Genomic DNA, 23,201 nt, shown 5'->3' with positions numbered 1-23,201 from the left:
GCGGGAAGTCACAAGCGGAGGAGGAGAAACCCAAGGTGGTCCAGGAAACAAATACTGCTTGGGCTGCTGCTGAGAAGAACCTCTGGGCATCCAGAGCACTGGTGAAGCGTCCATGAGAGAGGACACACCGCCGTGGAAAAGCAGGCAGCCATCTGCAGAGCCGCTGCAGACTTCAATGGGGCACCGAATGCCGCCAGAGCCTCAAGTGACGCAGCAGCTACTTAGGAAACTTTTGTACCTGCCAAGAAGCAAACGATTACGCAGATTACCTGAGAGGTGCTGCAGGCCCGAGGGACTAAGGGGATGAAGGCGGAAGCTGGGGCAAGAGGGTCTGTGACCCTGAGAGCAAAGGGCGTGTCTGGGACTCGCACTTACATGAGAAACAGAAACAAAAGCCAACCAGAATATTACGAGTCTGGGACTCGCACCCAAAGTCCATGAGAAGACGATGACTTGGCAGCAGAGTGAAGTGAACCAAGCCGGTTCAAGAAGGAATCGAGAGGAAATGATTACGACCCTAACCCGGGAGTCATACATTTGTGAACATTTCTTTATTTTAACCAGTTTTGATTACCCGAGAGACTGGGAACTTTTCTGTTGGTTGGATCTACAAAGAACACTTTACTTTTGGAAGAGATCATCCTTGCACAGTTGGTTTAAGTTATTAGTGTTAAAGTTTTGGACATTCGGACAATTGTCTTAGTTTTCTTAGAAGCAGGGAAACACCTCTTAGTTTTAGGAACAGAGAGGCATTTTCCAACCCTTTTTCATATAAGGCTTCTGCCCAAATACAAACCACCATTGTGTCCAAGCCTTACTTCTGCACCCTCACCCCAGAAACCTCCATACTCCACTTACCCTATTTATTACCCTAACCCACCCCCCCACATGTACGTGCAGTGAACTGCACAGTAACACTTTCATATTCAATATTTTCGGGTTCGCAGTAAACGGGTGATACTGATACCTGTAAATTACATGCTCAAATCCGTGCTCTGGGAAGCTTATGTAAAAAAGTGCACTTTGAACTTTCTAGTACTTTTCTGTATTGATGCATATCTGTGTAACACTCATATGTTTTCTAGTGTTCAGTGCAATGCTAATGCGTAACATGCAATGGTGGGTTAGTCCCTTTCATTCTATAAAATTGATTGGTGACCTCTTTAATAGCACCCGTGGGAGAGGCACCAGCATGTAGGGTGGATAGGAATGCACGCTGAATCCAACAAGGACAGCCCGAATTCCTTAACGGTGTTAAAGGTTGCCTCCTCCTTGACCTGCCATTTTCAGTTTGATCTTTGGCCCCTACATGTATGCACCTTTCCTCCCCCCCCTCCCCCCGCAAGCATCATTTGTGCCTTCACATGGTTTCAGCTCTATCGTCGAACAGTGGCATCTTCTCCTTGCTAACCAATTGTGTACATATATATCTTTTTTTAAGGGAAATCTGAGCACTTCATTTGTGCGAAGTGCAGGTGCAGAGCTAGGATGAAAAAATTGAGGAAGGCATAGTTGGTTCCTACCTGTTTATTTGTGACTGAGATGGATATATCACTTGCAAGTATTAAGCATCGTAGATTGGAGTGCTCAAAGAAAGAGAATTGGTTGTGCATTTCAGTCGCTACTTTGGAGCGCCTCACAATGAGGAGGTAGTCCCACCTGCCCTGACTGTTCCTTTTTCATATACTAGATCTCGGTAACCTCTCATATAGGGTGACCGTGAACTTGTCAGAGAATCATGTTTTAGAGGTGCGCTTGAGGTATACACTTTTGTCTCCCATTAGATCTCGGTTTTCAGTGCTGAAGAAAAAAAATACTAGAACCGTTGATGTTTTTGCTGGCAGGTATGCAGTTGTAAAAGGATCAAGGTGTCAGTATATTTTGTTTTGTTCACAAAATGTGTGGCAGAATAAAATCCTGATTAACATTTCAAGGTTTTTGTTTTGCTTGCTAGTCCTTTTATTTCCTAAATTAGCTTTTTTCCGTGAAGACTCTTCAAAGCATTTTGTAGTGAAAGCATGCATATATGTATAAACTGAAAACTTGTTTGTTTTTTCCTAGGAGTTTCACTGCTGAGGATGCATCGACCAATAGCTCTGGTAGCAGTAATGATGCAACAGTGAAAAAACCCAAAGGTAACTACGCAGAGCAATTGGTCAAAGGACAAGTCTAGCATATGTAGTATTCAAGTGAAGTACATATGAACATGCATTTTCTTCAATTTTTCTCTTTTCGTTTGCTCTCCATGGATATGATGGTGAATTTTTAACATGTTTGTACACAAGTGTTTCTAGGCGCCACAAGGAAAGGGAGTTAAGACAGAGGGAAGACAAACTATCTTACTAGACCATGCGTCATTCATATCGTGCAAGGAGGACTGGTCATAGAAGAGCCTGGTACGCAGTGAGACTGAGGGTACCAAGCAACCAGTCGGTGCATCAGATAGGAAGGTTAGCAGGGGAGCAAGACCGAAAGAGGGTCTTGAGCTGCTTCCAGACCTTCAGGTGCTCCGGCTGAACTCTGAGAGGGGCAGGGAGGCTGTTCCAGAGGGAGGCACCTGCAAAGGAGAGAGATGTACCCCCACTCTGTCTAGAGAAGCGTCTGACCCTTAGAGAGTTGGAGGTAGATGAGCGAAGGGCTCGAGAAGAAAGGCACTTAGGCAGAGAGATTTGGGTATAGTGCTGACTCCGGCCCCAGAAAGCCTTGTGGAAGAGGCATAGGGTCTTGAGCTCGATCCTTTCATCCACCGGGGGCCAGTGTAGAGATACGGTCCCAGAGCTTGAGGCCAAGGATAAGTCTTGCAGTCCCGTTCTGGATTAGTTGCAGAGGGCGTAGAGTAGAGGCAGGCGGATTGAGAAAGAGCCTGTTGCAGTAGTCCAGTCTGGAGAGAACCAGAGCTCTGGAGATGGTGAGCTTCTGGGGGAAAGTGAGAAAATGCAGGATACCTCTGAGGAGGTGCAGTTGGAAGTGGGCCTTCTTGGTAAGGTCAGTGATGTGAGGAGGGAAGGAGAGAGTTGAGTCGAAGATGGCACCAAGGTATTTGCCTCACAGGTGGTGAGGGTAGAGGGCCCAAGGAGGGCGGCCAGAGTGAGAGGGAGCAGGGGTCTCAATGAGAAGGATCTTGGTCTTACTGGCATTAAGGCAGAGATCATTGGAAGAGCACCAATCCTAAATCGCGGCTAGACATCAGGATGAGCGAGGCTGGAGTGACTGAGGGAAACCTAAAGGATAGCCGAGTGTCAACCACATAAAACTGAAAGATTGAGGAGGAGAAGATCAGGGGAGCCAGATAGACATTGAAGATCCAGGGTGAGAGGATAGACCCATGGGGGCCACCACATGTAGAGCAAGTGGTGGTGGAGAGGAAGGACCCAAGTTGGACCTGAGAGGGTTGGTCCAAGAGGGAGGTCGTCAGCCACGCCAGAGTCTGATCCGGGATGCCCTGGTTCTCACAAAGTCGATTGATCATGGTGGAGTGATTGACTGTGTCAAACAGAAGAACGGTCAAGGAGGATGAGGACAGAAGGAGAGCTAGAGTGAAGATTAGAGAGCAGACCTTCGCAGGTGTTCAGGCGAGCAGTTTCCGTGCTTCTGGCTACTCTGAAGCCAGACTGATGGTTGTGGAGGCAACCAACAGATTCAGTGTGCAGAGTAAGCTGGGAGATGGGCAACTTTTCCAGGAGTTTGACCAGGAAAGGAATGATAGAAATTGGGTGATAGTTTTCCGGACAGATAGGATCAGCAGAAGGCTTCTTTTTTTTTTTTTGTTGCAGGTGGTGCACAAGGGAGTGCTTGAGGAGAGGGGGCAACAAATCCAGTGGCGAAAGAGTGATTGCAGAAATCGGCCAATGCTGGAGCGAGGGTGTCAATATCATCCTTGATGGTTCTGGAAGAGCAGGGGAACCCCTGTTTATACGAATCTTTCATAGATCAGACTTGTCTCAAAACATCATCAGGTGGCGAGAAAAAGGAGGAGGAAAAAGGAAGAGGAGAGGGAGAGGCGGCCCAGGGAGCCCTGAGAGAGGTAGAGGAAGAGGAAAGTGAGGACAGGATGTCCTGAGTTTTAGTGGTGAAATGAGAGGCCAGCATAATGCAGAGTGCCTTGGAGAGGACAAGAGAGGTGGAGCATACAGCATGATTGGCCAGCTCCTTTTAAAGAGTTTGGCTGTGTTAGAGGCTGCATTAATGCAGGCTTGGATGTGGACTCTCTTCTTGGAGAAGACTAAGTCTGTTTTGCCTTTGGAGCAGGCAGCAGGCCAGTTTGTCAGAGGATGCACCCAAAGCCCTCCACTTCCTCTCACCCCCCCCCCACCACCCACTGCACTTGCATTTCAGGGCAGCAAGGTCAAATTCATACCAAGAGTTGACAGACACTTCATGGGCCGAATGCCTGAGACGGAAGGTGGCAATGCTGGGGTAGGCTTTGCAAGTGGGGGGACACAGTGTCAGGAGGGAGGAGAACATGAAGTGGTCAGTCCACAAGAGGAATGGTGAGCGGGTTAGAGAGGGGGGATATCTGAGGGGAGGAGAGAATCCAAGGTGTGGCCGGCAGGTGTCAGACCAGAGGGAAGAATGGAAAGAGAGAGAGTCGCAAAGGTTGTGGAAGAGCCCAGCGGGGGGGGGGTTAGAAGCATCCAGGTGGATGGTGAAGTCTCTGAGGAGGAGAAGGTGAGGTAGAGCCAAGGAGAGAAGAGGAGCGGTCAGCCCATTCAGAGAGGAATAGGACAGCCTGGCCAGGTGGCCTGGAAATGGTAGCCACAGTCGGAGAGAGGCCAGAAGAGAGAGAGAGAGAGAGTCTGCAGACCAGGCATTCAAAGGAGGAGTAGGCCTAAGTAGGAATGACAGAAGCAGGGATCCACTCCGGAAAGATCAGGGCCACTCCACCACTGGGCCAGTAGGTTCTGGGCTTATAGCGGATATTGTAGCCCTCTGGCAGGAGAGTATCAAAACTTTTAACCGAGCTGGCCGTGAACCATGTCTCCGTGAGAGCGAGGACATCCAGGTCAAGGTCTTCAAGAAGGCGGCAGATGTCAGAGGAGTGTTTGACAGCAGAGCGAGAATTGAAATTAGCGATGTGGAGCAGGTTGCCACATTTGCAAAGGCTTCTGGGGTGGGGTACAGGAGGGAGGTACACCCAGCAGAGTTTGTAGAGGGGCCCTAGAGTGGGCAGAGGCAATAGATTGAAGTGGCATGGGGGTCAGAGGGGAGGAGGTAGGTGCCAGAGAGGCGACACAGGAAGGAAGTGTGTGGGATATTTTGACCCACTCAGATGTGCTTCACTACATCACTTTAGTGCAATGGTGAAAGAAACAGCCCAAAATGACTGCGCTGACTCCAGTGCGCACCAAGATCTGTAAACTTGAGTTTTTGTCACAACCAGAAAATGGCTGCACACCCCTGCCACACACATTTCAGGTGGGGTGAAAACAGAGTCCTCACTGCAGGAATATGCCAGTGGGCTCTGCAACATTTTACATGGAGCAAAGTGAATGAAGCAGCATCATTGTGCTGAAAACCCAAAAATGCCTTTTTAAAATGACACTTTCCCAACCTTCAAAATTGGTGCTTGGCGCTAAATGCATCATATTCTCATAAACCACTGTGATTTATAAAGGACCTGCAATGCCTAGGATCATTCATTGTGGCTCAGAGGAACTGGGCCCCATTTGAGTGAGAGCTCCAGTCCAATGTATCTTTGAAAAATCAACCTGAGGCTTTGTTTTCATTTTCACAGGAAATGCAGATATTTCTTTGCAACAGTTTCAAGGATCAGCTGTCGAGACAGACATTCGGAACAAATGCTTGATACATTTATCCATGCTGCAAACAATTCCAGCACTCAAGGGAAGGACTAGAGCTGACTAAAATGTGTATTTGCTGAACTGAAAACCGAATTTAAAGGAATAGTAAAATGGGCATTTTCCTGACTGAAGGGGGAAAATGGCCTATTTTTAAAGTATATTATTGTGTAAAGGCTTGATTTATGTAAGAATTTAAAAGGATTTGCTAAAAATCCACCTATAAACAGACCTTCCAGGATTTTGCGGCATGAAATGGCAAATTTGCCGGCATGAAATCGCAAATATTGCGGCACAAACCTTAATTTATTGCGGGATTTTTGCAGGACATTTTTTTATTAACTGGAGGGTATAAGATTGGCACATTGCAGGAAAGAGGCAGAATCCAAGTCTTCAAGAGAGCCAGGGTATCATTATGATGTATCTTTTGTATTAATTTAATAGGAAGAGTCACAAATGTTTCTGGCTTGGCAGAACAGTGTTTGATTTGGCTACATTTTTGGTTTAATGTGCATGCCTATTTAACAGTATTAACTAAATTGATCATTATCAGTTGTAATGTGGAAAATAGTCCCCCTTCTATGTTCTCCAATCCCCCAAACACCCACACACCTCTCACCAACACACCTCTCACCAACACACATCTCACCAACTCCCCATTACATCTTGCATTCCTGAACTTCTCTGTCATACAAATACTCACGTGCTATGTCACACTGTCAAGTCACAATTTGCACTCCCCAGCCCCTGCCACACTCCAAATCATACTCCCAACTCACACCTTACACTCTCAATTCCTCCCAAAATATCCAGTCCCTCATTCTTTTGTGCTGCTTCTGCATCTTGCATCCTTTCTCCCATCTTTCGCACTCTTCCCTCATCCTTTTTCCCAATTTGCAGCTCACTGCCTCTTTCCACCCATCTGCTTCCGCTCTGCTGTCTCGCTCATTGACCACACGCTCCCTCTACTTTCTATACCTCCGCTCGCCACCACATCACTGCTTCCTGTGCTCTCTTGTGCACCACTTTCTCCTCTGACCCACTGCTCTCCCTCTGCTTTCTTGCCCATCACTTCACATCTCATTTCATTTTTTTTAATGTAGATTTTGAGCCAGATCTCCAAATAAAATGGGGCATTTAAAAATAAGGCCGAGGATATGCTATTTTTAGACGACCCATTTTTGGAAATTAGCAGGTCACCTTATTCTCAAAGGTGACGGACGCATTTCCACAGGCTTGAGCTGTAGTGCAAATTCCGCGCTGGCCAGCTGCCTTGAATAGGGTTCTGAGTTGTTTGACCGAAGTGTAATTATTTGCGGCGGAATTGACCATAGTCAATTACGCCGCAAATTGATTTGCACTTCAGCCAAACAACCCAAAATGTACCTTTCACCACCACTGCACTGCCCCCCTAACTGCTTGGTCACTGCTGCTTCCTCTGCAACCCTGCAGTGTCAGATCCGTCTCTCTAGCGCGGGTCGGATCTGACTCTGCAGGGTCCCTTTTTAGTTATTTTCTTTTTTTTTTGTTGTCCCCTGCCTCCAATTTTGAGGAAGCGGGGGACAAGTATTTATAAAAATCGATCAAATGGTACTGGCCCAAATAGGTCAAATTGTTCCATTCAATTGATTTTTGTCGGTCAAAATGGGTAGTACCTTGAATAGAAGTGCTCTCCCGACAGTGTTCTGCAAGCTCCCAGCGCCTTTCACAGGGACAGGCCCTTCATGGGCCTGCCATTGTAAAATGTGACCCAAAAACACATTTTTATCCAGTTTGAGGAACAGAAATGCAAACGACACAGCAGCATTTCATACCTTAAAAGAAATGCATGGCAGGGTCAGGAAAGACCCTGTCATGCCGTGGCACCCCCACGTCCCATGCGCTTGGGTTGCCTACAATTTCTGCACATTTAAAAGTGCATCTTGCTTAGAAATGTTGGATGCGCTTTTAAATTGGCAGAAACGCCCCCTGATTTGCTCAAGGAGGTGAAAAAGGCCATCTGAATGGGCGCGCATATAAAATGTGTCCATTCAGGTGTCCCTTGTGGATTGGGCTGCTCTTTTTTTGGGCGCAAGTGATGAGATGTGTTAGCACATTTCATTTCTTGCGTAAAAACAGTTTTGAGAACCTGGCACCCTAAGTTTTTTTTTTTTAAACAGTAGTCTTTGCAGATATATTTTTAAGTTAAAAAAAAAAAGCTGTTTTTGCACAAAACTCCAGTTTTCGCAGCATTTTGCGAGGGTCTGTATAAACTGTTTAATTCCATAGGTTTAAAGTAAAGATTTAAGATTTAAAAGGTGAAACTCAAAGCTCAACCCCGTCTCAGTTGGTAAACTATATTTAAAAGGAAAAAAGAACATGCTCTGTCAGTGCTGACCCTGAGAAAGGGTGACACCTCAAACTGCTGGCACAGGAAAGGCTAATTGCTAGCTTGGAGGCTTTGAATACCCAGGGCAATGGAGCTTTTCAAGTCACATTATACATTCGTCTTTGCCCTAGGCCGAGACAATAGCAGGCTAAGACACTCACCCTTCCAGTGGTAGGGGCAGGAAGCTTCACTCACCAGGGAGAGGCACCTCATTCTACTTCAAAGGGATTGACATTTGCTTGAACATGGAAAAGAAAAAAAAATGACAAGTGGCATTTGGTGTTTAAAATGCGTTTTTTGCAACTGAACTTTCAAGACATTTAACTTTGTCACAAGAATGAAGAAAAATCTGAAAGTGGGTAGTTTTAAATCTAATTTTATGCTGTTCATTTGAAGACTTGGTAGGACTCAGTACTGCATAAGGAACAGTTATAAAGAATGACCAATTGCGTGAAAAAAATTTAATGTGGCGGATATAACATTTTATACACATATTCTAGGGGTAAATGCGCATCTATGTACCCAATTGGGAAATGTTAGGCCAAATCTTTCATGGTTAAAATTGCCAAAATGCAACAGAGTCAAAACCAGGTCCCAAAGACTTTGGAGTTGGAATGAAATGTAACCCACAAAATATGTAACCTGTGCATCTGATTTTCTTAGAGGTCATAACTACATAAATATGTATTTGTGGGAAAGTCAGATTTTGGTCCCAATAGCTATGGGAGGTTTCCAGATATTGTAAAAGTAACATCATAAAACAGGACATCCTTTTTGTGATCCAATCAGCGAAAAGCAGGGCGGAGAGGGTGCTTTTGTCCAATCCTAGCATTAAGGGTGTGGACAGTAAACCTACCCCTGCCATATAATTCAGTGATGTCATTTGGCATGATAAATAAGGGAACCTCACAGCACACAGACGCACACAGATTCCTGACTTCTTCCTAATTTTCTGCATGGCGCCCTGTTCCTGAATTCTCCATCCTTGTTCCGGATTCCTGATTTTCCTTACAAAGCCAGGGCCTCCGCATTGCTGAACTCCTTTTTAGCTAGGCTTAAAAATTCTGAAACAAATCCCAAAACCCAAGGGAACCCTCTTGATCCAGCATGTCTGCTGCAAACTCGTCATCCCACTGATCACCAACCTCCAGTAACCAGTGCAGTCTCCAGTCCAGATCAGTCCGGTGACCAGAACCACTCACCTGATCCTGTTTCGCCAGATGTGCCCTGCTGTCCTTGGTTAGACCTGATCCGTGTGATGACCAGAACCCTTGACGGTCCAAAATCCTAAATTAAAGTGGACAGTCAGTATTAATAGGAAGCATAGAAAATCATAGCATACCATGCCTTGTTTTGTTCCATCCCAATCTCTAAACCATCCTATCCTTACCTTAAGAACTTGTAATATTGTCACAACCATTATTGAAACCTTGCCTTTGATTCTTTGCACTAGTGCTAACTTATTTAAATAATTTGTCTTGTGAAATCCCAAACCCTAAATCCTCCCTCGGGCAACCGGACTGGGTCCGCCAGAGCAGGCACGGAGGTGCTGGTGTTTGTTACGCGCATCAATTCTAGAGCATTCTGTGTTTCAATCTGGTAACCTAGCCTGAATGCCCTAGTGTAGAATAAAACTATCCTGGTAAAGATTGATTTCTGTTTTTTCTTTTTAGCACCTTTATTTTCCAAAAACGCGTCTCATTCAAAATTGCATAAGTCACTCAATTTAATAGCTAGAGACTTCATTTCAACTCTGGAGTATACCCAAGATCGGTTTGGTCATTTTTAGGCATGCATCCGCATTTCTGCAAAGTTTTACATGTGTGATTTTTGTTTTAAATTATTTCCATCCTTCCATTCAGATTCAAAGTGGTTAATTTTGCTCAAACTATAGCTCATGATTGTTAGCATCTTGTCAATGTTGCTCCCATAGACATGTATACTGATTTAAGAATTTTTGCACACTTTTCATTGTTTTGCTAAGCCATTTTCGAATGTCATTTTAAAAAGTGTAAGATTGCAAACACGTTTTTCTCTTTTTTTGGGGGTGGGAAGGTGGTATTTAAATTCTGTTTACTATTCTTTATTCCTGAATGCCTGCTGCTTCATTATATCTATTCAGAATTGCTTATTGGTGGGTTGAGGATTACTGCAGGGGGAAATCCTATCCTAGGTGCTATCTCTTAAAACAAGCCAAAAGTGTTATTTTCTCTGTTTTCCTTCTGTGTTGCTAAAGAGTGAATTTAACTGCCTTACCTACCTTATAATCTGTTATTGTCACCACATTGGTGATTGCTGCTCCCTATTCAAAAGTAGATGTTTGATTTGAATCTTAAATAAATTTTACCATTACCAACCAGCCTGATTCCTGGTCCATTGTGGCCTGGGGTATTTTCAGAAGGGGTGTGATGTGAGTGGTATATCACTCAGAATATTGAACCTGTAGACATAATAAAATAAGCATTTCAGCTGTGCGCTGCATACTAGGCTGAGACCAGGGTGTATTGCCTGATTGAAATACTTAACAGGTGGCAAAGGACCCAGAGAGGTGTTGGGACTAGTAGGAGAAGAGAGGAAGTTGATAAGATGCGGGAAGCACTGATCGAAAAGGAGGAGATTGGGCTGAGGGCCCTGGGCCAAGACGGTCCCATTTAGATAGAAAGACATTACTGATGGTTTTGTAGGAGTGGAAGGAGGCCAAGAGGGGCTCCCACCGGGTACCATCATTAATGCGAGAGGCGGAGAGAGGACAGAGACCTTATGAGGGGTCTATAAGTCCGGAGAGGGAACGACAGAGGATGTAGGTGAGTCTGTCTGGAGGAAGGACTGATGTAGGTATCAGTGATGGGGAGGCCTGGGTTGGAGACCAGCATCTCCCGGTTGAACATTTTTCTTCCAGACTTGATGAGAGGAATAGGATAGCCAATAAAGTAGCAGTTACAGAAGATGGGAGGAGGAGGAGGAGGAGGAGGTGGAGGAGGAGGAGGAGGTTAGGGAAACATGATAAGAAGCAAGGCAGGGCACACAACAAGGGGGAGAACGGCACAGTAACAGCAGTAACCACAGTGGTCTGGGGACCTAGAGAGTGGGAGAGAGCGTAGTGGGAAAGCAGAGACACAGTAACAGAGGCGAGGAAACCTAGAAGTGGGAGGGAGCCTAGTGGGTACAGTAATACAGTAGCAACGATATCAGAGGCGTAGGAACCTTGGGGCGGGGGAAACAGACCCAGAACACAACAGTTAGCAACAGCAGACTAGGGACACAGCAAGGAGTCATAAGACACAAAGTATGGCTAACTGCAAGGGAGGGGAAGCCGAAGGTTGCGCAGAGTCAGAGTATGGTAAGTCGGGCGTGTAGGTGGAAGTACACAAAAAGGCTGTGCAGTTCAGTGGAGCGCAATAGTAGCTCACTGCCCGCTCTCACTGCCCGCACCTTACTTACATTGCGGTCGCTGCTGGTCGACGGCTGCACAGCTTACTCGCACTCTGTGCCGATCCCTTCTGGGTCACTTCTGGTTGACGGCTGTGCAGCGTACTCACACTCTGCGCCGCTACCACTTCATCGCCAAACACCTGCGGTTCACAACACTACATCCGTGTGCTGCACAGGCTTTGAATTATGAAATCTGGCAGCAATTGAATGCTACCAGCCACATTGCATCAGCAGATTTTCTTTATTTTTTTTCTCTGATCATCGATCTTACACGTTCAATACTGTTAGTCTTTTCTATACTATAGATATCTTTCCCCACCCTTTTTGAGTGTTATTTCTGCAACTTCTGTTAGTTTTACATGTCGCAAGCCCTTCTTTGAAAGTGCTTTTATTACAATCTGCACTAGTTTTCAAGGGTTCTGTTGTTGCAGTCATAAAACCTTCACTAGGCCAGGCTCTTCGTAAACTACCATCAATAGTGGCCCACACTATCCCTGCAAAGTGTTAGAGAAGGCATCTGTTTATTACATTTATGAAATGCCCAGACCCTGGGTTATCACTGCGTTGTGTACAGTGGAAGAGGTACGTTTGTGTTGGCAATCTCAATGTTTGTGGGTCATGTGTGACCTTTAGTCATATTTGTTGCACAACCAAGTTCAAACACTTGCGGAGTCCTAAGTGCACCTAAGTTCTAAGTGTACCTCGGTGCAGAGGACTTGCTTCTTTAACTTCGGAAGCACAAGTTCCAGGTATGCAGATTTAAACACCTTGCGAATACAGGCTAATATTTATGTATGACCCGTTATGGGACAGTAACGTTGTTGCATATTTACTTTTTGCACTGCAGGTCCCTGTGAAATACCTATAAATAGAGTGTGTTCAGTTTGCTCATTGGGTTGAGCCATTTCAGTTTGTGATTTGACCTCGGCGTTCTGGCTGTAAGATCATTGTATGAGCTCTTGTACTGATTAGTTCAGTAAGACGACGAGGCCTGCCTAACTGCCTATCCCACGAGGTACCCATTTCCTTTTGTAGGCTCTTTTTTTTCCTCTTTAGTTTTTCTCACTATTTTTGTTCACAGCTTGTTACTTCTGGGTCCGGCAACTTTATTATTTTATTTCCTTGTGAGTACACTAGCCACGAACCTGGTTTTGGGATTACACAGATACTTCTTTATCCACAATTCTGCATGGGTGATTTGTGAGTATTGTATAGGATACTATTGATGTAGGGTGTTTGTTTGCATATTGTTTTATGGTAATCTTTCTTACCACGGTATGGAATTCCCCGCAGAGGTTATCTCCGTCCCCGGGAATATTTGAAGCTTTTGGGTTTAGTTTCTCCAGTATTGTTGACAACTATTGGTGAGGACGTGATGTCTAACTGGTGACTGAAAGAATGCTTTTTGAGGTAGTGAAATTTGTACTTTAGTTATATTTGGAGATGTTTTTATTTTGAAGACTAAAATGAAGGTTTTTTATGAAAATAATTAGATGTTTTCTATTACTGTTCTAGGTATGTGAGGGTATTTCCCTGATGATGGGGCATAAGGTCCTGAAACATGTAGGATTTCTATACCAGCTTTAAACCCGAATTTCTGTTAGAAAAAATACTTACCAATATATGATTGATTTATGTGGTGCTAAAGAACTGGAGTATTAATGAGTTCTAGACTACGTTTGGTTTATTAGCTGTCTGTGAGGAAGGAACTTATTAGAGTAGGTTATCTTGTGTATAGCTAAGCCAGCCAGTATTGTACTTCTTTCATGATTTATTTTCAATAACATAATTGGAATAAGGACCATAATAATAATACATCTTCTACTTTGGTATATTAAAATACTCTGTATTTAACATAACCTCATTGGTTAATATTATTTGAGCGTTGTAGAACCTTTGAGTTCACATGATCTGAGTGAGTGCTGGTAGTGTAGCTACTCCAAGCAAAATCCTATGCAGTTGAAAGTCTTCGATTTTGATACAGTAAAGAAAGTTTGGAAAATAAGATAAATTTGGTCCGAGCCCAGCGGTGGAAGACCAATTGAAGGTTTTGTGTTAAAGTGGGTCTGAGCCCGGCAGAGGCGTACCCGGGATGAACAGTGGATCACCAGAGAAGTTGTGCATATGAGAATCCTGAAGCGAAAGGAACTTTGAATGTTTGTTTGTCGCATCAGGCCTTCTGAAATGAGAGACTTTGAATGGCAGAGACTTTGGCACAGAAGTTCCTGATACTGAGATTTTGAACTGCATTGTGTTGCTGGAAAAGCCACAGTATGTGCTAAGCTCAAGTGTTCCGCCTTGTCCCGTGCTGCAAACGTGGTGAAGGAAAGCTAATGGCTCAACTATCCTGACCTATGATTTCTTGAACACTTTTCCTTTGTATACCATTGTTTCCCACACTATTTGTATTTAGAAGTAAGGATTGGCAATAGGTGCATTAGTATAGGCCCTTTTATTTTGACAAGACACCACTAGGACTACTTGATCATTATTTGATGGTCGTAGCTTGCTCCTATCTGTAGATTTAGGATTAGATGGGCGTTTTTCAAACCCAATTGAAGTTCAATAAACACCCTTGAACTTGTGTCTGTTTTACTGTTTGATACCATGCATTCCTTACTTGTCCCATTGACAAAGAAAAGGGTAGGGCATACTCTCAATCCAGACAGGTTAGGAAGAAATCAAAAAGAGTTAAATATAAGATGGGTGGATGATTTATGGGGACTGAGTGGGATGCCCTTGGGAGAGACCTGGTATTCCCCTTTTCCTACTAATGACAAAACCCATTCTTCCCCCTCCTTTATGGGCTATTGTGAGTCAATGCCCCTGACTTCCCCTCATGTGACTACTGACAGTACTGGGAGGAAGATGTAGACTAGGTTCTTTTACGACTCTGGTGCTGGGACGAAGAAGAGGCCTGCTGAGATTTGTAGAGGTCGGGCATGTCCCCTTAATGATGGTCAGGCAGGTCTGATTGTACATTAGCACCTCCAGCCTGTTAAAGAGCTGCAGGTGTATAAAAGGAGGCCTTATCACATGGTATCAAGGGAGGCAGCGGCAGTGGTGGTGAAGCCGCAGCAGCGAGGCCAAGAGAAGCAGCAGGGAGCTGTAAGTGTGCGGAATGCAGACCTTTCATGGGAGTGCGGCTTGGTAGCTGGCGGTTTGTGCAACCAAACGAACGCTGGCAGGGGAGCCCATGCAGGGAGGCTGCCCCTTTTTCTGGTGTTCGAAATGCTTGTTCTCCTGGGGTCAGAAGCCGACCCACAAGTACTTGAGGGGCAGAAGGTGGACCCCTGAGGCAGAGAATAGAAGGATGAGAGATCTGCACTGCAAGAAATTCCAAACACGCAACCAGTGAGTTTCTATGGAAGTGGGAACCCGGTATGCTAGTTTTTAAACTTACACAGAGGATTACTCTGTATTGGAGTAGTCACGTGCATAAGACACGTTTTCGAAAGGCCTCCGATCCAAATTCTTGTTTACTACAAAGCTATTCTCAATTGTTCAATAGTTGAGTGGTCTCTTGTAAATAAAAGACAGTTTTCGAAATTGTCTGAGTGCTGAGCATGTTCTAAAAAAGCAATCTACAAAGATATAACGCAACAAGATTAACTGAATTAAATCTTTAACAATGATTGAATACTGAACCAAATGAAGAGTTTAACAAACATACTTATTGAATACCAAATTGAAAGAAACAAAATCATTAACCACAACTGTTACCTATGAAGAGTACAAATTATTGGAGCTTTAAAAGTTAAATAAAACCATCATGTGCCAAGCTGAAAGTGAATGAAATTCTAAGGCAAGGATAAATCATACATCCTGAACCTACAAGTGAACAAAAACCTTAAATTGAAGTGAAACCAATACCTGTTGAACTTTAAAGTGAACAGAGCTTTAACAATACAAATGAACCCAATACAACTGAATGAAAGGCAATTCTCAGTAAAGATATTTTGTACAAAGACCAACCATATACAGAGGGCGCAAATGTGGCGGGAAACTGAAATATACTATTGCAATACTGAGAGTGAATCTTGGCGAGGGGAACCCTGAGGTTTAACCTATTTATTGACTTGATGACAGAGTCTCAAGGTATTTTGTGTTTGGAACTGTGTTTTGCAACTTGGGGAAGGGAACACAGAGTATCGATTAACTCAATATCATCCTGAATTCAAGGCAATCCTGAGACTTTTGTTGGAACGGTTTTATATTTGGGGTAGGGAGCTGCAAGAAAGCTGTGACCCGGACGGGGCTTCCAACTGTTAGGGAAATGCCACCATGATATAGGGCAAGATGGGCCTTTTTTCTATCCTTTTTATTAAAGTTAATAAAGTTTTATTTCTAATTCTGAATCTGTTGTCTGTCCTACTCCACAATTCCTTCACAGGGCCTAGGAGAAATTGACGAGGGAGAGAAGACTAGCGAACAGGATTGGGGAAAAAGTGGAAAATGTCGGATCTTGACTGCAGATCCCACCCTCCATTTACTCCCTATCCACTCTACCTTCTTCCTCACACTTATGTAGCCCCACATCCAACTACTATTGCAGTTACTGTTAACCAATACCTGAATCAGCTACTTGATACAGGACTAGAGGCTTAGCAGGGTCCTCTAAAGAGATGTCAGGTTGTGACGGGTGGGTGGTCTTGCACACTCTGGAGTGATGGGACTAAAGGAGCTAAGCGACGTGGCCTAGAAATCACCAAATCAGCAACTTTGTTTTCTTGAGAATTGCCCTTACCCACGACCCCCACCCTGAATAGCCTTTGTTCTCGAAAATCCAGAGAATAATGTATCAATAAGGTTTATGCAGGGAAAAGCGTTGTTGGTGTCAGGCCTCCTGTGGCTTTGGGTTGTGCACTGTTAATGGTTGGGAGAAGGACTCCAGAAGCGTTAGTCCTACTTCACACTGTTCAGGCAGCTGGTAGAATCTGCCGTCTCGACTGGTATAGAGGGCCCCGGTGCAGGGGACATGGGTGGTCCACAATACCTTTTAGCTATGTTGACAGTGGAGTGTTGTTGCTAGAGGTTTCCGAGACGTTTACCGTTCTAGTCCCCATATTTCCACTTCATTGACAGAGGTCCCTTTACCGGTTCCTGAGCACAGGGATCTTTGACATGAAAAAGACCCCGTTTTTAAGAGCTTAAAGGCATTTCCTACGGGCCTCAATAAAACCCCTCCTTCCTTGAAAAGGAGCGGGTAGTTAGTAAGGTGGGCGGCGCAAACTGTACGGATTATCTTGCACAATTTGACATCAGTCAACTCTGAAACATGAATGACTACAGCCTACGGGTTTACAGACTGTCAGTACTTAATTGCTAAGCAAACTGCAGGTAGGTTTAAGTCCCTCACTGATCAAATTGAGGAGTCTGACAAAAGTACGACAAAATTAATTCTAGGGAGAGCTTTTAATACCCACATAGGGGTGAAGTTGAGTTCACTCAGTGAAACAAGTTGGAGGAAGAAGCAGTGGGGAGTATTCCTGAATCAAGAGAGCTCAGTAAGAATCCAGAGTTGATGGCCCTGGAGCGAGATGCATTCTATAAATGGGCGGTTGAAGTCTAACTTTCTGGCTAGCCCTTCTTTTATAGGAAGGGGTACGGCCTCAAGGCTGTCACGAGGGAGGAGCAGGGGGGGGGGGCAAACTGCCCGGGCCTTACACTTGCGGGGGGCCTCGCGGCCCACTCTCCTAAGTGGAAGGCAGCAACGGCCTTGGTTATCAGTCATGCTGAACCTGCTGCGTGGTGGGCTGCCTGAAAGGGTTTCAGAGTAGATATCTGGGTAGAATCGGACCACAACCTGCTCATCTTGACCCTGATGTAGTAGAAGCTCAGTGTTCACAATTAGAGTTAGTATCTGGGAACTGAAGAGTAAGAATTGGGTGGGAGCAAACGGACACAGCCAAAATAACAAGTGGTGATCAGGGAATATTTTCTGTTCATTCAGGCCATTTGGTTTATGAATGCTAGCCCGTCATCGATCCATAATGAATACTAGGGGTTTGTATTGGGTGCCCAGGCCCTTTTCACCATCCCTGTGAGAGTGGCTGAGGAAAATGGTTTTACACCATGGCTTAATAAGGAATAAAAGTTGGCCATGGTCAATCTGGAAAATGCTAGCAGAAAACAGAAAAACGTTCCCTTAGCGATATTGCAGGAAATAGGATGGTGTATGGGTGCGGGAGCAGGGAAGTCAACTCTGCCAAGTGACACGGTACCAGCCGAAGCCTATGCTGCCGAATGAGTGTTGGGGCACGGGTGAAAAGAAGACAGTGCTGCTGAACAATATGAGACCGCCTATACCGTCTCGGCTGTGGTAGCTGACGGTGGGAATCAGGATTTGACGTGCTGGAGTTTGGGGGGGGGGCAGCGGACACCAAAGCAGTTGAGAACTGGCCCGCTCACGCTCACGCTCGCTCGAGCCCTAGGGACCACATGGACTCCACCATTGCACCCGAGGTGAGGATTCAGGAGGATGAGTCGCTAGCCCTACCCATACCGCTTCAAGGACACTCGTGGAGCAGAACACCCCTGCACGATTGTTTGCTTACCGGCTTGTCTGCCTCTCTGATGCAAAGTGCTGTGCTATACATCAGGGCCACATAGTGAGGCATCGTGGCAAGCCGCGGCTGGGGAAAATGGGGTGGGGCCTTTGGGGGTTTAAATGGGTTTTTCCATTCAGCGGTCTGATTGTGAGGCCTCACTAGCCGACAAAGACTGACTGTGTGAAGTTCTTCCTGCTTCTTTCAGAACGGACGTACTGCAGAAGAGGGAACCGTGAAAGAGCTACACTGGGCATACGAGGACTGACGCACGGGCCCTCTCTGTTCATCCTTATTACACAAACCCAAGGAAAAGGGGTTTCCAAGAGACAGAAAATCCTGGACTTCTCAGAGATTGGAGAAACTCTTTAATTTCCTTTTTCTAATAAACAACCTCTTGTTCAGACCATCGGTGTCTTCCTCATCTGTGTCAGACGGATAGCTAATCAATAGCACATTCAAGGATTAAATAAGTAAAAGGTTTCAGACATAAAAACCTTGTGGCGTATTGTAAACCCTGATGATTTTGTAGCCCCATCCTATATTGGACCATTGTGTTCCGCAAGAAGTATTGTGTTTTTGTCACAGCATTATGGGATTGCCATTCGGAGGGAAGAGTAGCGTCCAGATTTGGACCATACAAGAGTATCGGGGGGTATCAATTACGATTTGAAGAGCAGGAGCTTCAATCGGCTCTGGCTATTGGGCTTCGCCTGGGAGGCAGGTGCTGCTGCTTGGAAACTATTTAGTGCAGAGCGTGCAGCAAACCTAATTTTTGCACAAGGTACAAACTTCAATTTATTGGCCATTATACATGAACCGTAAGCTTGACGTGTCCTCTAGAGGCACTGTATGTCACCTTTTTGTATACATTCACACACACATTGACGATCTTGCCTCTTTCTTTATCACCAAAATCGATGTGATTCGCTCAAACATCACTAAATCTTCTGCAATAAGGACACCAGATGCCATTACACCTGCATCTGTCCCCTCTACTGACCAGTCAGCTAGCTGGTCCGCTTTACCCCTTTTCAGCGAGGAAGAGGTCTTAGCTGCCATCTTGAAAATTAAATCTTCGTCTCCTGAGGATGCTATTCCCGTCATTATTATGAAAAAGATGGCACCAGATCTACTAACCAACATTACCTCGGCCATAAATGATTCATGCCAATCTGGCCTGGTCCCGCTGGACCTCAAATCGGCTAGGGTTATTCCCCTTCTTAAGAAGTCCACACTTGACCCCATGGTCCCTGCTAATTTTCGTCCAATTTCTTTACTCCCCTTTTTGTCTAAGCTTCTGGAGTCTCTCATCACGCCCCTCCTGTCTTTGTTTCTGGAATCTTCCAAAATTCTTAATTCTGCTCAGGCAGGCTTTAGACCAGGGAGCGGCATGGAAAGTGTACTGGTGTCGGTACAAGACGATCTGTCCAGACTAGTTGACGCAGGTGGAGTAGGTGCTCTGATTCTGCTGGACTTATCAGCCGCTTTTGATACCGTTGACCATCCAATTCTGCTTTCACGTTTGGCTCAGATATGGGATATCTGGCCAAGTGTTCGCTTGGTTTACTTCCCTTTCAGATCGCACCCAAATTCTGGCCATGCCCCCTTTTCTTTCTTCTCCCTGCTCTCTTACTTGTGGTGTCCCGCAGGGTTCTTCACTCTCGCCAATTCTGTTTAACATATACATCTGGGCACTGGTCTGTCTCATCCGCTCCTACGGCCTCAATTGCTATTCTTATGCAGACGATACCCAAATCCTGATCCGCCTAGATCAAGACCAGGATAGGGTCTCGTTGTGTCTTCATGACTGCTTGAGAGCCTTAAGGGACTAGATGGACCAGAACTGGCTTAAACTTAATGGCGACAAAACAGAGGTAATGGTGGTGGGCTGCCCTCCGGACTCCTGACTGTGGACCGCAACTTTTTGACCCTCCTCGTTGGGCCCACTTCCGAGCCCAGTTGACAAAGTGAGAAATCTGGGCGTCATACTTTCTGCCACCCTCTCCATGTCTAATCAAGTGATGGCTGTCTGCCAAGCTGCCCATCACCAGCTCAGGCTCCTTAAGAGGGCTTTACCTATGATACCAGAAGCCTTCTGCCCCCCTGTGGTGGCTGCACTAGTGCTTTCACGCTTAGACTATTGTAACTCCCTGTATTTGTCGCAGCCAACTGATCTAATACAGCAGCTACAGCGCTTGCAAAACCTGGCGGCTAGGCTAGCTACGGGCACCCTTTATGGTGCCCACATCTCCCCAGTACTTCGCCAACTGCATTGGCTTCCGGTGGGTCAGCGGGTTCTTTTAAGTCCCTGTGTATTGTGCACAGGGCGGTTCATAGCCAAGGAGCTGAGTTTTTGCAAGCAAAATTTACTCGCTATGTCCCTACACGGGCTCTGTGCTCTTCGGCCACCAATCTTCTAGTTGTCGCCAAATTCAAACGTGAAAGGATCGGGGGCAGATCCTTTTCTATTGCTGCGACTAGACTTTGGAACAACCTCCCCCCGACATTAATAAGCACCCCAAATCATCTTGGGTTCAGAAGAGCTCTTAAGACCATCCTGTTCTAATTTTCTTTCCTGGTCACCTTTTATGGGATTAGCTCTCTCTCCTCAGCGCCAGGTATGTTTAAATGGCACCAGTTGTCTTGGGGATTCAAAAAGAGCTCCTGTTAGCTGTTGGTGTCGCGCTTCGTAGTGTAAGGCTGTCGAAGAAGGAAGTTGACGCAAAGTTGGCATGATTCTGGGTACATACTTTTATTAGTGTATAGGAAAGGTCCTAATTATCCCCATCTTCTATGAGGGGATTCCCTGCCTCAAAACTAATACTAAAGGGTCTATAAGAATGTCTGTGAAATTAATCTCCACTGTCCTGTGTCAAAACCTACTTCTATCCCTCACACTACAACTAAAAGATAACTAACAGAAATGTCCTTCAGGAGAATGTCTCCCCTCTCCTGCTTCTAGAACAGTGTCCAAAAGAATGTTCTCTTACAACAGAAATGCCAGGGGGAATGACTCCCTTCTCCTGGCTTTCGGGTTTCACCTAGTCTTTATCCAATTTCACATCCAGGAGAAGGACTCCCTTCTCCTGCTGTAGATCTATACAGTTTCCAATAAAACCAAGGGTAATAGCTCCCTTCCCCTGGTATCTGCAGCACATCGCTGTCCGGGACCAAGAGAATGCTGCCCTTCTCCTGGTGTTGCTTGGTTAAGTTCATAACAAGGCCAGGGGGAATGACTTCTTTCCCCTGGCGTCATTTTCCCAACACGTAGTTTGTTACCAAGAGAGTTCCTCCTGTAATGAATCCAATGTTCTTGTTACTCGCTTTCCAGCGGTGACCTCCCCCCAGGTGGTCAGGGCACAGCAGCTGCTACCTGATCCTGAACCTGGAGGCGGCTATATGAGTGAGGATCACATGGGGGCAGATGGCCTCCGGGAGGGAGTGGTATTATCAGAGGGTCACACATGGTATCCCCCTTTCCCCTTTCACAATTAATCCACCATACATAACACCTTAATGGCCTAATGTGCTTCTTTCCCTGCTCCCTCAACAGTGTTTTCTCTCAAACCAATCTGTAAATCACTTTTCAAAAACTGACTTACCTTCAGAAAGTGTTTAAACCTTTCCTCCAATGTCTTCATGCAAGTTAGTTAAAAGGAACTACTGTTCTCCGAAACGCCTTAACACTGCAACGATGAAGAGGAATGGAGGAATACAGAACTGGAGTAGCCCCGAGCACAGGCAACACTCGTTGTGGGGAGCGTGCACCTGTGCCCGTGACCTTTAAAAATTGATTGTTGTTTTTTTTTTTTTTTTTTTATTTTGTTTGTATATAATTGTATTACAATTTTTACAAATTCTGTCCAAATTTTTATATCCTTGTTTCCTGTTTTCCTTTGGGACTGTCCTGTAATTTTCTGTTCAATGGGATGTTTGAAAGCTCTCTGTTGTTATTTCTTTTTCGTCCAGCTTCAATTTTTCCAAGAAGGTCGCTGTGGCCACCGTCAAAGATGCGGAATTGCCGCACATTAGCATATTCCACCAGGTTTCTTCGTTTGCCTTTTGATACCGATCTTTGAGTGGTTTGAGATGGATAGTTCGCATGGTTGCCGTTCCTGCGCAGTGAAGAAGCAGATGGCGTAGTGTTTCGGTTTCCCTCTGCTCACAATATCTACAGTTTTTGGTTGTCGACTGTTTTCTTCTAAAGAGAATCTCATTGGTTTTCAATATGTTTAGCCTTGCTCTCAAGAAAGTTGTTCTCAGTCGTTTGTCTGGGAACTTTTTTAGGTAATTTCTGACTTCATCTACTTTTTGGGTGTTCATAGTGTAATGTGTTGTGATTGTGAGTTCTTCTGTCTTATCTAAAGTCTCAATCCAGTCTTGTATTTTCAGTTTTTTCTTTACTTTTCCCGGGATCCGTTCTATTTCCCATTCAGAACATCCAATTTTTTCCGCTTGTTCCAATAGTCTGCTGTACCAACTTGATAGCATTGGGTTTGTTTCACTCTTCATCTCTTGATATATTATCTCCAGTATTTTAGGACGCGGCTGCCTTATGATTTTACCCAGGAATAGGAGACTGTTTCTTGTTACCAAAGATTCCAATGATTGGAGACTCAATTCGCATCGAATGATTGTCGCAGAAGTGGAATTTGGAAGATGTAGTACTCTCTGCCAAAATATACCTTCTAATTTAATTGTTGTTTTTCTGACTGGTGAAGGTCTGCTTTGTTGTGGGGAACGTTTGCCTTCATTCCATTTGTTTGCACAGCACTGCGAGCTGACGAGAGCTCTTGCTGTGTTGCCCTCGCTTCCTGGAGGTGGCGGAGCCCGACCAGGCCACGTGACTCATCATGTGACCCTCTTCGAACATTTATTCGGGGACCAGCCACCCGAGCGGCCTTAAGCCCGCAGCAGGGACAAGGACGCAGCATTGTCAGCACAGTTTGTCTGCTGTTTGGCTCTGGGAGGCGAGAGGAGTACCTGTGTATAATCCTAGTGCAGTGGCAAGTTGCCGCTTATACCAACCTTCCTGCAAAGATTCTGCAATTC

General features: G+C 45.2%; 1 protein-coding gene across 2 annotated transcripts in view; it reads left to right on the top strand.

Moving 5' to 3' along the window:
- Positions 1–23,201, top strand: part of HAUS8 (HAUS augmin like complex subunit 8) — a 522,213-nt gene that overhangs the window by 111,193 nt on the left and 387,819 nt on the right. For both annotated transcript variants that reach the window (XM_069649216.1, XM_069649215.1), the window contains exon 2: positions 2,062–2,135. In XM_069649216.1, coding sequence (XP_069505317.1) covers positions 2,062–2,135 — 74 coding nt within the window. The remainder of the gene's footprint in view (positions 1–2,061; positions 2,136–23,201) is intronic.

The sequence above is a fragment of the Ambystoma mexicanum genome, chromosome 1p (assembly GCF_040938575.1).
Source record: "Ambystoma mexicanum isolate Mex_15411 chromosome 1p, UKY_AmexF1_1, whole genome shotgun sequence".
In the NCBI taxonomy this organism is placed as follows: Eukaryota; Metazoa; Chordata; class Amphibia; order Caudata; family Ambystomatidae; genus Ambystoma; species Ambystoma mexicanum.
Note: the sequence above shows the minus strand (reverse complement) of the source record. Positions and strands in the feature narration are given on the sequence as shown.